The 12,683-nt window shown below is 34.7% G+C and overlaps 2 protein-coding genes across 2 annotated transcripts; one reads left to right on the top strand and one right to left on the bottom strand.

Annotated features, from left to right (window-relative positions):
* Nucleotides 1-4,729: 4,729 nt before the first annotated feature.
* Nucleotides 4,730-6,237, bottom strand: LOC130998619 (zinc finger protein ZAT10-like). Its single transcript, XM_057924033.1, has one exon. It carries the CDS (start codon nt 5,590-5,592, stop codon nt 4,882-4,884), a length of 711 nt encoding a protein of 236 aa, XP_057780016.1. The 5' UTR covers nt 5,593-6,237; the 3' UTR covers nt 4,730-4,881.
* A 4,270-nt stretch (nt 6,238-10,507) lies between these two features.
* On the top strand, nt 10,508-11,125 carry LOC131010689 (AAA-ATPase At2g46620-like; the record flags this gene model as incomplete). The annotated part of the gene is made up of 1 exon (XM_057938354.1): nt 10,508-11,125. A coding segment is annotated over one exon (618 nt), but the record flags the coding sequence as incomplete, so codon positions are not given.
* Nucleotides 11,126-12,683: the final 1,558 nt, after the last annotated feature.

A 12,683-nucleotide genomic window follows, 5' to 3' on the forward strand; every position in this document is an offset into this window, starting at 1 on the left:
ATTGTTAAATTCAAAATAAAATAATTTTTATAATTTTTTTATAGTGAACATTTTTTATTTTTTATTCTTGAGAATAGATAAAAATAACCAATAACCTCAACTAATTTAAGGGGGACAAAAAGAGAATCTGGGCTCTCTCTATCATAACGATAAGCATCTTTCAGCTTTTATTTTCAATTATTCGGAAATTAAATGTCTACATCCGAAGCCTCATTGCAAATTAATCGCATATATGAATACGTGTAAATTATTGACGAAAATACAATATCTGTACGTAATTTTGATTTAATGGCGGCCTCTTAAAATAAAAAAGAACAAACACTGTACAAAGAGAGTAACAAATATATGCATTTGAGGCCTCACCAATATTTTTCACTTTTTTTGGCTAAAAAAAATATTTTTCACTTTTTCTGTATGATTAAGGAAAGGATAAAAAGAAAAAGAAAAGAAAAAGCAAAGTGCCTCACAGAGTCGCATACAATTGTTTCATACTTTCATTTGGAGACAAAAACATTAATACATTGAAATAAGGCAAAGTGGATTCAGTTATTCACCCAAATTAGTTCAAATATATAATCAATTGCACAAGTTAACAACATTTGTATTGAATAATATAAAATTATTTTAAAATTTTGGTATGCATATATTTTACTTTTTTTTTTTTTTGAGAAACATATACTCCCTTTTCCAGTTTCAGCGTCTACCAAGAGGAGAGGAGCAGTGAAGGGAGATGGAAGAAATGGTTTTGGGCTTTTATTATTGGGCTTTACTGTTGGCCGAATTTGATTTCTATTATTGTTCGGGGTTTTTCTCTTTAATAGTTGGGATGCATGTTGGGTTTTAAAGCAACATGAAAATGGGTCGAATTAATTGTACTAGTTTAATGGGGTTTTTCAGTCTCATTAGTTTTTCTTTTATTGTGTTAGAGAATCGAGTTCGTTAGTTAAACATGATCATGTGTTTGCAGAAATTATGTTTCAAAAATCTTATTGTTATAGTTTTCGAAAGTAAACCTATTAATTTTAGAGTAAATATACTACAAAAAAAATTCTATTAGTGACATGAGGCTGGTAGCTAATATTCGTGTCATAAAATCTAATGGCGTTTGAAAGTGTAATTATTAATGATTAGCTACATTATCAAATCTCACTAATTTTTATGACACGCATAATAGCTACCAAGCCTCATATCATTAGTGGAATTTTTTTGGTAGTGATATCACTTTAAGTCTTAAACTAGTTGTGCACTATCAATTAAGTATTGTATATCTTAAATTATCGAAAATATTTTTTTAAACCTTGAACTCAATTTTGTATCACTTATACAATTTGTCCATTTCTTTTGCTTCAAAAATTTGACATGGTTCGCCGGATGCGACAGTATATTTAGAATTATTCTTTTTTTAACTTACATTGTACAAAACAACGTCATTATATGTCTTACTCATTAAAAATTTAAAGGGCATGCAAAGAGTGGATGAAAGGTACAATTACAAAATTGATAGTTCAAAATTAAAAAAATATATTTTAAAAAATTTAAGATATAATTAATAATGTGAAAACAATTTGAGGTTTAAAGTGATATTTTCCTTTAATTTTGTAAAGATATTTAGGGATGTGTAAGGAAGTTTATCTAAGGATTAGGTACAGCACAGCGTGACTATGACCCTCATCCTCCAAGTGTTCTGCTTTGTGAACTTTATGCTCAACGCGCGTTAAGGTGGGTGTGGTGACACCTTCTTTAAACTAACAAAAGGGTTATATAGATTGAAGTATGTTTAATTGAGAAGAAATATTATTACTTTGTGAGATATTTATGTCCAGCCTGTTATATCATGCATGGTTTGAATTGTTATATTTTGTGAAGAAATAAATCCTCGTTACTAATCATAAAATTAAATTAAAGTATACAAACTTGAAATTAGAGAAAAATATATATATATAAGAAAATAAATTAAATTAAAAATGAGATACAAAATGAAACATCAAGTGCACGTGCTGGTACACTGAATCTCATAATTCCCGGGTGAACATGTATATTTCAAGATATTTCCACTTTGTTTGAGTTTAGTGAAAACCAAACTATTTTGCAGTATTTATACATATATTTCTAACCAGTGTGTACACCACGCGTGTGGCGAGATGAGATTCAGTGTCCCACAATCTTATGTGTACCACTGTATCTCATGCAAAAATAAAATTTATTATAATACTATGAATTAAATTTAATTTTTATTTCAAAAAATTAAAATTTTTAAAAAGTATATATCATTACTTTGAATTTATCAACCTATTAAAGTAAAATTAAATGTTAAAAAATAATTATATACCCTAGATTGATGGAATAAACCCTAGTTAATAATCACAAAATTAAACTAACGCATACAAAATTAAAATTGAAGAAAAAAATTATAAGAAATTAAATAAAATTGAAAGTGGCACACAAAGTGGGACATAAAGTGTGGTACACTGAATCTCGCGGATCCGTGTGTGGCACACTATTTTCCTAGAAATGACATTGTAATAAACGAAATGTTTTTCACATGGTAATATAGGGATCGATGAGTTACGGCTAATTAATTATTATATAATAACCTTCTATTTTGTTTCTTCACAATATATATATTGCTTATCTTTGTCGTGGTCATAATATGATAACAGAAAAAACAAAGTTAAAGAGGAATAAAGCATAAAAGAAATGGTGTTTTGTAAGTGTTACTAACATATATCGCCATCAAATTTTGGACCATCCAATTGGCACCTCCCACACACACACACACATATGTATATATCTTCATTTAGTTTAATTCCTAATTAGTGGTTCATTTGCGCCCACCTAATACGCAATCTAGACACATTTCATTAATGCAGTGTATTTAGTTAGAAATATAGTTGGGCTAACCTTTTGCTACCGACTCACTTTTTTTTTTGAGGGATGCTACCGACTCACTTGAGAAGTAGTTTCTGTGTGATTGGTGGCTACACCCCACAAACATATGTATCATATATAAAGTCAAATCAAAATTTAGTCAGCTGCCGACTATATAATATTAATCCGGACTCTCTCGGAGTGTGTATGTATTTATTTCCAACGTGTTTTCAACTATGGCTATCCATTGATTTAAAAATGAAATCTTATTTTTTAAACGGCAAGCTCCGAGCAATCATCGGAGTACAAAGGGGCATTGGAGCTGTCCGACCACAACTTGAAAAAAATCATCGCTGAGTATGCCAAAAAGAACGAGCTCAAGGAGAGGGAGCTCGATATGCAACTCCTCAGTCTGGATACGACGCATATGAGCGATGCAGAAAAGATGGCCCACGAGCACATGGTCCAAGAAATGCTCAAGCGTCGTGGACTTATCTAGACTAGGATTTTAATTTATGTAATTTTAATTATGTTTTTAATTTTTTTTATGTAATTTTTAAGTTTTTTATTTTAATGGAATTTTAATTATTAGTAAAATGTGTTATTTAAATTTGAGCAATTAAATTTAAGTGAAAAACATAAAATTCAAAACTAAAAAAATCATGTAGGCTATCATGTAACTCAAATGCAGCCTCTTTACACAATGTGGTCCCCCCTCATCAAGTAAGCTATCATGTAGGCTATCATGTAACCCAATGCGGATGCTCTAAGCTAGTGAAATTCCATAATACTATATAGGAGTATTTATTTGCTGCAAGACCAAACTGAATGCAGCTAATTAAGTGGCACACCGGAACAATTAATTATTCCAAGCAAGATATGTATGGCGATTATTAAGTTGGTGAGTAGCAAACTTGGTCATTAATTAATTGGTTTTCAAAAAAGAAAGGCCATGTGTCATCCAAATCGGTTTCCATACAAAAACAAATACGAAAAAGATTGTGGAATTTTCATCCTTAATACTGGGGCAATAATGCTCTATAATATTCTTATCTCAACTATTCAAGGTCACCCAACATAACATGCCTTGCTCGACTGAACTAAGAATTTAAAGTTTAACTTAGATTAGATTCGATTCGATTCTCTTCCAGTGGGGTGTTACTCTTTTTTTTTTTTCTTTTTTTTCTTTTTTTCGGTGGGGGGCGGTGTTGTTACTAGGACTTTCATCGATCACATGAGTTTATGTTGTTCGGTATTCATACATATTTACATACTTGAATAAATTATTTATTCAAGATTCAAATATAAATTGTTATTATATTGTGTATTTTTTAATTTGAATCATCACGCATGCATGGTTAAACTGTTATGCTTCTCCAGAAGGCTTGATACTTGGAAATGTGGTTAAAGCTTATACTTTCAAAAACATTCCTATGTTAATTAATGTGAAACTTTAGTGGTAAATTTATCGAGTGAGATACTAAAGAGGCAAATAAAATTGAATCTGGATTAAAGAGAACCTAATTCGGCCTAACTAAGATGGGAAACGTGGAAAATAAATGAAGAGAAGGAAGATGCTAAATGAGCATGTGGTGCAACGCGTGAGACCCTACCCATATATACACCCTTTTACAATCACAAAAGGTTAATTCGACTTATTCTTCACGCTGCTACAATTTGTCAATGTCGCTTCACTACGTACGGAAAATGTGAAAATTAATTTATCCACTCAAAGGAAAAATGTAAATTTATTTTTGCATGACGAATCAACTCATCGATCGTGGGCTTCTGTGCACACTACTCATAGTTGGATAAGATTAATTTGTAACATTCAATGGATACTTCGCCTTTTTAGCTCAACTTTGAACAATGAATAAATAAACAAATCAATTAATCTTCACCAAAAATAACCAGTTGTATGTACACCAAAAATACCTCTCACGAATCAATAATTAACATAAAAAAGAAAATCAAATTCCCAAAAATAAAATAAAAAAAAAAATCCGTAAATTTTCAGTAAGCCGGCAACGAGAGACGCGACTTCTTCAAGGGGTGGGGGCTTTCGACTTCGTCATCGGCGCTGGAGCCAAAACCCTGCCAGAATTCCGGTAGAGCCGGCAAGTTCAAGTCGAAGTTCCGGAGAGAACCGGAGGACCCGGCCCCTTCCGATGACGTGACGCCGCTGCTTCCAGCGCCGCCGCCGTTGCTGCTGGGTGCCCCGCCATCGTAGTGGCGGCGCTTGTGTCCTCCCAAGGCCTGCCCCGTCGGGAAGCTCTTGTGGCATATGGAGCACTCATGTGCCCTGCCGCTGCCACTCGCCGTGGCCGACGTGGTCGCGGCGGAGGCGGATGCGGCGGAGTGGTCGTCTCCGCCGCCGCTGAGCCTGCGGTGGCTGGCCTTGTGCCCTCCCAAAGCCTGGTAGGAGCCGAAAGCCTTGTTGCAGACGGAGCACTTGTAAATCTGTTTAGAAGGATCGGCCGCCGGCCGCGGTGGAGAAATAGGCGCTTGCTTCTGTGGCGCGGCGAAGGCGGAGGCGGAGGTAGAGGTGGGGCCGCCGCGAGCGAGCATGATGAGGCAGAGAGCCAAGTATTCTTCCTCAGTGGGCTCGTGGCTGCGGGGGCGCTTGGTGCGCTTGCCTTTGCTCCACGGCAGAGAGGAGGCGGCGGTGTCGAATTGGAAGGAGGGCGGAGCGGTGGTGGGGGAGTTGAGAGCTTCGAGTGCCATTTGAGAGAGTTTGAGCGGTAGAGGAGTAGGAGTAGTTTTGGTTGTGATTGTGGAAGAAGTTTGAGATATGAAATTGAGGAGTGAGATTAGATTTATATATATTTGGGATTGGGAGTGAGGGTGGGGGATCAGGATAGGAAGTTGCGTGACAAGTGTGAGGAAAGTAAGTAAAACGGTTACTCAACTCACTAAGGAAAGGCCAAGAATAATAACATAAGATATTGGGGAATGGGTGTAGACTAAAACACGTTTAGTTCAACAAGGGAAAATGCAATTGGGGGCCAAGTGGAAGCTACTAGACTAGTCCGATCCTTACTAAATGAAGTCGGTTAGAGAGAGAGAGACAGAGAAGTGGAGTGTGGATGTGTGTTGTGTGTGGGTGGCCGACTCGGTCCCGTCAAACCTTCTACGCGTTCTTATTCACATTTCCACCACATTTGCTGCTTTAATGTGACCATCATCGTGTAATAATTCCAAACAACTAATTACTTCATTCTATACAAGCTTAATACCAAGATATTAGATATTTGTGGGAAAAAGAAACACGTCAAATTTTAAACAGAAATTTAAAAGGACCAACAATGACTCGATCAGTACTTATCTATTTATTTTTTGGTAAATTTGAATTGCAATAAAAAAAATAGCGCGATAAATTTATTATAGACTAGAGAATTTCATCTCAAACTAATTACTAGTGTTCATCCAATCATATTATTAGATTTTTAAGATACAAACTTTGTAATTATACTAGTATAATGTTAGAAAAAAAACAAACAAGTTTGGTTAATTTAGAGTTAATGCGTGCTTAGGAAGAAAGGGGTGTGGTATGGTTGTAACAGAAGAGCAGCCAGCGAAGAGCAAGTGGGTATTTTTCTGATGAGGTGGCATTTGTAGATAGGCGGCGGCTATTCATATGTTCATGAACTTACACATATTGTATTTGAAATGAAAAAACTATGAATTGCGACTTTTTCCATACTTAATTCTTAGTTCTTACCTCCCAAAACTCTTCAACTTATTTCCATACTATATTTACACGTGTTTAAAATAATAATTGTTGGACTGGTCATATTTACCAACTTGTTTTTGCATATCCCTGCAGTCTCCTTGGAATGGTCAAACGGAGAAATTGTAAATGTTGTACTAATTAATTAGGTTACCTCATATATTTTTAGTTACATTATGGATTAGACTTTTTTTTTCTAAAGTCTTATGATAGCAAGTGGTTTGATCTCTTGTAGTTGTAGGTAGAGTATGCTATATATTAAGAGGGGGGAAATATGATTTAATTTGGTATGGGCATATAGTATAAATATTACTCTGGGGCTAATAATTTGGACATTAATTGATTGGTTCGAACTTATAGATGAATCTGGACATTAATAATTTGGTTAATAGTTGAACACTGTGCTAATATGTCTTCGTTGTCTATCTGAATCTCTAAAAGAGTCGAGAACCAACCTTTCTCTTTTTTCTTTGAGTTTGGCTAAGCACACTATACTAGTACATTTTCTTCTTTGTTTATAATTATCTCAATTTCTAGATACATTCATGTTGTTTTACAATAAATTATGAATAAGAAAGGTTCGATGGAGAAAACTCAACGGAGACTTCTAGAAGTTCGACTTGACCTGTAACTAGTGCTTGTTAGAACTTAGAACACTCTTAATTAATTAATTTGCAAATTTGAATATACATGTGCATATATAGTGGAAGGTTCGAGACTATCCCATAATCCTAAAATCAAACCCACTACAATTCTTCAAGTTTGTTGAATCATTATACTTTAATCTTGATATACCCCAACATTCGTGAAAATTAATTGTGATAAAAAAAATTAGGGGAAGTTTGATTTGATGGATGAGATAAATAAGATTGACAGAATTAGAGTATGTTTAAATAATTAACTCAATTTCATAGTGATAAATTATCATCAAATTGCATGATTAAGATGTGGGTCGTCGAGTTATCCATTATGACTCGAATATTACACAAACAAATATTTGATTAAATTGAAATATTTTATCAATCATATTTTATCACTTAAATCAAATTAAACACTTGATTAAGTTGAATTATTTTATCAAACATATATTATCACTCAAATCAAATCAAACACTTGATTAAGTTAAATTATTTTATGAATCGTATCTTATCGCTCAAATCAAATATTTCCTTAACGAATAAATTAAATAATGTAATTAGTCGACAGTTAAAAATTGAGCTTGTTTTTACTCTGTGGAAGAACAAGTAATAAGTTGGCAAAATTAATTCAAAAAGAGGGAGATGGGGTATTGACCTGTAAATACTCGATTTTTTTTTTTTGGGTTTTGCACTTCAACTTTAAAATCTGTCTATAAATACCTGAACTTTATATTTTTTCTGATTTTGCATTAGACGAAGTTTTACCCCCAAATTATTGTTGATATGATTGTCGGATTGAGAGGAAAGTTTGAAGTGCATAATGAAGTCGATAAATTTTGGGATGTCAATTCGGCTGTCATGTCAGCAACGATTTAGGTTGTCGGGTGCAAAATCAGAAAGAATACAAAGTATAAATATTTATAGTAAAATCAAAAAATAAAAAAAGTTTGAGTATGTACATGCCAATATCCCAAAAAAAAAAAAGTAATAAGTTGGCAATTTGAGTTCTTTTATGCGGAAAATACATGCGGGTCAATTTTCTTTACCTGAAATTGATAGAATGATACAAAAAAATATATACCTAAATATGTAGGCACTAATCTTAATTATCACAATTTTCAAAGCTCCCAGGGGTTCTTACCTTCAATGAAATCATGCATCCATTCTAATTTCCACACATGTACTACCATTGAATATGAGTTATTATAAAAAGACGTAAAATGCAACTTACATTCACATTATAACTCTAATTCTAATTCTATCAAATTAAATATCTTTTTTTTTTTTTTTTTTTTACTTGGGGGAATTGAGGAGAGAGCAGTGAGATTTGAACCCGAAACCTCATTGTTCACACACAGTCGCACCGCTTGATGTCCCCTTAGGGACATTAAATTAAATATCTTAACGAGCTAGGTCCGGCTAATTTTTTAAACTATTCAAAGTTGATCAAATAGACCCTTGAACTTTTAAAAAATGTGCAACTAGAGCACTGGCTAATGATTCAACTACAAGGGTTTGTTTTATTGTTTACATAGATCAGATTTCAAAACATTATCTTGAAGGAGATTGATACTCAATTTAATTATTTTATTTATCTATCAGTCCCGTCCAATCTGTAACCTTAGACAGTAGTACAGTACTAATTGAGTCTGGAATTGCACAACATAAAATTTTGATATAAAAAAATTACTTTCATTTTGACTTTCAAAATCGAATCAAACACCATAATTTTAACTCAAAAACATACTTAATTAATCTCATTGTCAGGATTTCTCCATTAGGTTTGTTGGTTGTTTAAACTCAATAAACGAATTGAGGATAGCATCAACAAAGCCCACATCTAGTGCTTTTCAACCGTCTTTTTGTACCATTTTGCATACTTACTAAACTCTTCTTCTAGATTACTTCTTCAGGTCAATTAGTAGTATTCTAACCTGCTGCATACGTAAAAGTATTTCATGTGGTAAGAAAAGTTGAAAGTAATTGGTACACTTTGGTTTGATATTAGACCTAATTAAGACAAGTCAAACTTAGTTGTTTTATTGATTTATATCTACAACTCATAATTTCGATCGAGGGAAACGTAGAGGACATTGGAATTTTTTTTCTTGTATTAATTATAATTGAAAAAAAAAATCAAATACACGAAGACTTTAGAAAAAAATATTTTGATTAATTTAATTTGATAGGAAAACATGGTGTAGTGTAGGGTATTTAGCTTAAGATTAATACTGTGACACAAATTAAACTCAAACTCAAGATTGAAGTTTAAATGGGGTAATTTGGTGTAAAACTCCGATGAGTTTGAGGCAATTAATTATAGTATTTACTACAACAGTAATAAAACTGGCAGAGTGTAATTTGAAAAATAACGTCGGTCACATGAATTTGATGAAAATGAGATTTCTTAATCTTGTATTTGGAGTATAATTAAAAGATAAGGAAGAAAGAAGTTATCCGTGACTTAGTGGGTATATGTGGAAAGAGGAAAAGACGAAGCTTGGTTTTGTTGTGGCGGCGCACATTCAGCCCTTTGGTTTCAAATAAGGATTAGCTAAGCAATGACTTAACACTTCATGCTGACGACATGGAACTACGACTTATTCTCATTCAACTCTGGCAAACCCAAGGAATCTCCGTATGAAGAAAATATGGAGCTAGGCCAAGCTCCATAATAATCAAGGCTTGGTGCAAAGAGTTTGTAAACTCCTTGGCCCAAATAATTATTAAACTTCTATATTGGTCCAATAATAAAGACATCATCAACTTACGCTACTAAACTCAAAAACAAAACAAAAAAAGATCATGTGATCCATTGAATAACAAACAATGGTCTCCCCATGAACTACACCCCCTTAGAGCGTTTACCCCTTCATACTCGGTCAAAGTACGTTGACCTCCTTAAACTCCCAAAACAAGGGTGCAGATTGCCCCCTGCGTTTAACGGCTGTTAAACACCGTTAAACTTTTTTTTTTTTTTTTTTTGCGGTTCTTTCTCTCTCTTCCACCGGCTCAGATCGTTGTCGCCCCTCAAGGCGAAGGCGGCGGATAATAGATCGATTCGCCGCGATTAGGGGGAGCTGCCGGAGAAGGGGTGGCGGGGATGCCGGTAATCTGCTGAGGCGGCGGAGCCGCCGGAATCTGCTGAGGCGGTGGAAGCTGAAGGAGGTGCGATTGTTCGTCAACGTAGACGACGGTACGGAGAGAAACGGACGGTGGAGATCGACTTCGTTCACGCATCCGGCGACGATGGAGACGATGGTGATGAATCAAATTGGATTTAGAGAATTTTTTGAAATCCAGGCAGTATTACCACCGATTAGGCCGCGTTTGGAAGCGAAGCTACCTGCTGTACGGGCCGGCGGGGACCGGCAAATCCACGTTCATAGCTGCGATGGCGAAATTTCTGAGCTACGACGTCTACGAGATCAATCTGCACAAGGTGAGAAACGACGCTGATTTGAAGTACCTCCTCCTCCAAACGACGAAGAAGTCGTTGCTCGTGATCAAAGATCACGACCGTCATTTAGAGGATAAATCGCCAGCACTGAGCTTATCCGGAGTCCTCAACTTCATGGATGGAATATTCTCCTGCTGCGGCGAGGAGAGAGTCATGGTCTTCACCATAAACAGCAAGGAAAACATCTGCGCGTCGATCCTACGCCCCGGGAGAATCGGCGTCCACATCAACTTCCCCCTCTGCGATTTCACCGCTTTCAAAAATCGGAGCCGTCGGAATCTAGCTGTATTTGCAAAGAAACCCTGCACATTTGGTTGGGGTGGGGCCCACCACAAACAAAGAATAAGTTTAACAGCGTTTAAACGCGGGGGCATTCTGCACCCTTGTTTCGGGAATTCAGGGAGGTCAATGCGCCTTGACCGAATATAGAGAAGTAAACGCTTTAGGGGGTGTAGTTCAAGGGGCAATATGCACCTTTATCCTATAGAAAATTGGGTAAAATTAAAATCAAAACTCGACGTTCCATTCCCGGAATGCTTATTTTAAACCATAAGAAGTCCTCATGAGTTTTCATACTTTGAGCAAGGCCGTGGGGCGAGCATATAGATTTCATTGTTATTAGTAATAAGTAAGCTTAGAGCCAAACCTACTAAAAGCCTATGATAAAAATATACCTACACCTAATTTTAAAATAATATATACTGTATTACATATTCCAAACCAAAGCCTGCCTACATAATAGTATCATATACGTGGATCAATTGCAAAACATGCTTTCCTGCCCAGTGGTGTACTAGTTTTAATAAGATTTTTTTTCTCTTTATTTGTTAGCAATGGACAAATTTTCATATGTTATAGTAATAATATTGGATAGAATTTGTACAAGTCATGCCCTCTCGTCATGCAATTTTTACATTCGTCCTCTTTTGACTTCTTATCATGCATGAAACACGCTAGCTGCCAACGGCTGCCTATTCCATCGAATCGCCAAATATTATGTACAAATATCTCTCCCTCTAATTTTCATTAAATTATTCCCTCCGTCTCATGAAGCATGACATATTTTTCTTTTTGGTCTGTCCCACGAAACATGACACGTTTCTAAAAATAGCAAAAAAGTTACCCTTTATTCATATTTTAACTTTTTCACCTATCACATTTAACACACAATATACCAATTTCTTAATTCTCGTGCCGAAAAGAAGCGTGTCATACTTCATGGGACGGAGGGAGTATTTTACTTTCAAATTTACACTTACTTTGATTATAGAGCATCTTAGTCCAAATTATATCTATCACAATCTTTTTATTTAGAATCCACTACAATCAGATCAGGGGCGGACATGCGAGTGTGCTAAGTGAGCTTAAGAAGTCTCCAACCAATTTTCTTCTTTATTTTTAAGGGAAAATTGCATGTAAATATACAAACTTTGCTCAAAATTTATATTTGACGTGAAGTTAGAATTTCATAATTAAATACACTATATAACGTTGTAAGTTGTTCAATTTTAACGCCGATTTCTTTTCCGATGATCGGAAAAAATAACGTAAAGTTAGAATTTCATTTCATTTCGTTTTGTTATTTGTCCGACAAATTAAAAGGTGAGTGCCAGCGAGCCACGTCCTTTTGAAATTTAGAAAAAATGAAATCGACGTCAAAATTGAACAACTTACAAAATTGATGTATTTAATTGTAAAATCCTAATTTCACATCAAATATGAATTTTGAGCAAAATCTTTGCATTTTTATGCAATTTTCCCTATTTTTTAAAATAAGTTTAACCTTTTTTTTTAGAGGAAGATAAATTTAACCTTAGTACTCCCTTCCGTCCCACCATTTTAGTCCCCTCCCACTTTTCACACATATTAAGAAAATGCATTTAATTTTTATATTTTTATCTTTTATACCCTTATTTATTATTTTCACACATTGTTTTCACATTTAAGTGAAGCATTAAATAAGGTTAATTTAGTAAAAACAATATTT

Source organism: Salvia miltiorrhiza, chromosome 1, assembly GCF_028751815.1.
Source record: "Salvia miltiorrhiza cultivar Shanhuang (shh) chromosome 1, IMPLAD_Smil_shh, whole genome shotgun sequence".
NCBI classification, from domain to species: domain Eukaryota; kingdom Viridiplantae; phylum Streptophyta; class Magnoliopsida; order Lamiales; family Lamiaceae; genus Salvia; species Salvia miltiorrhiza.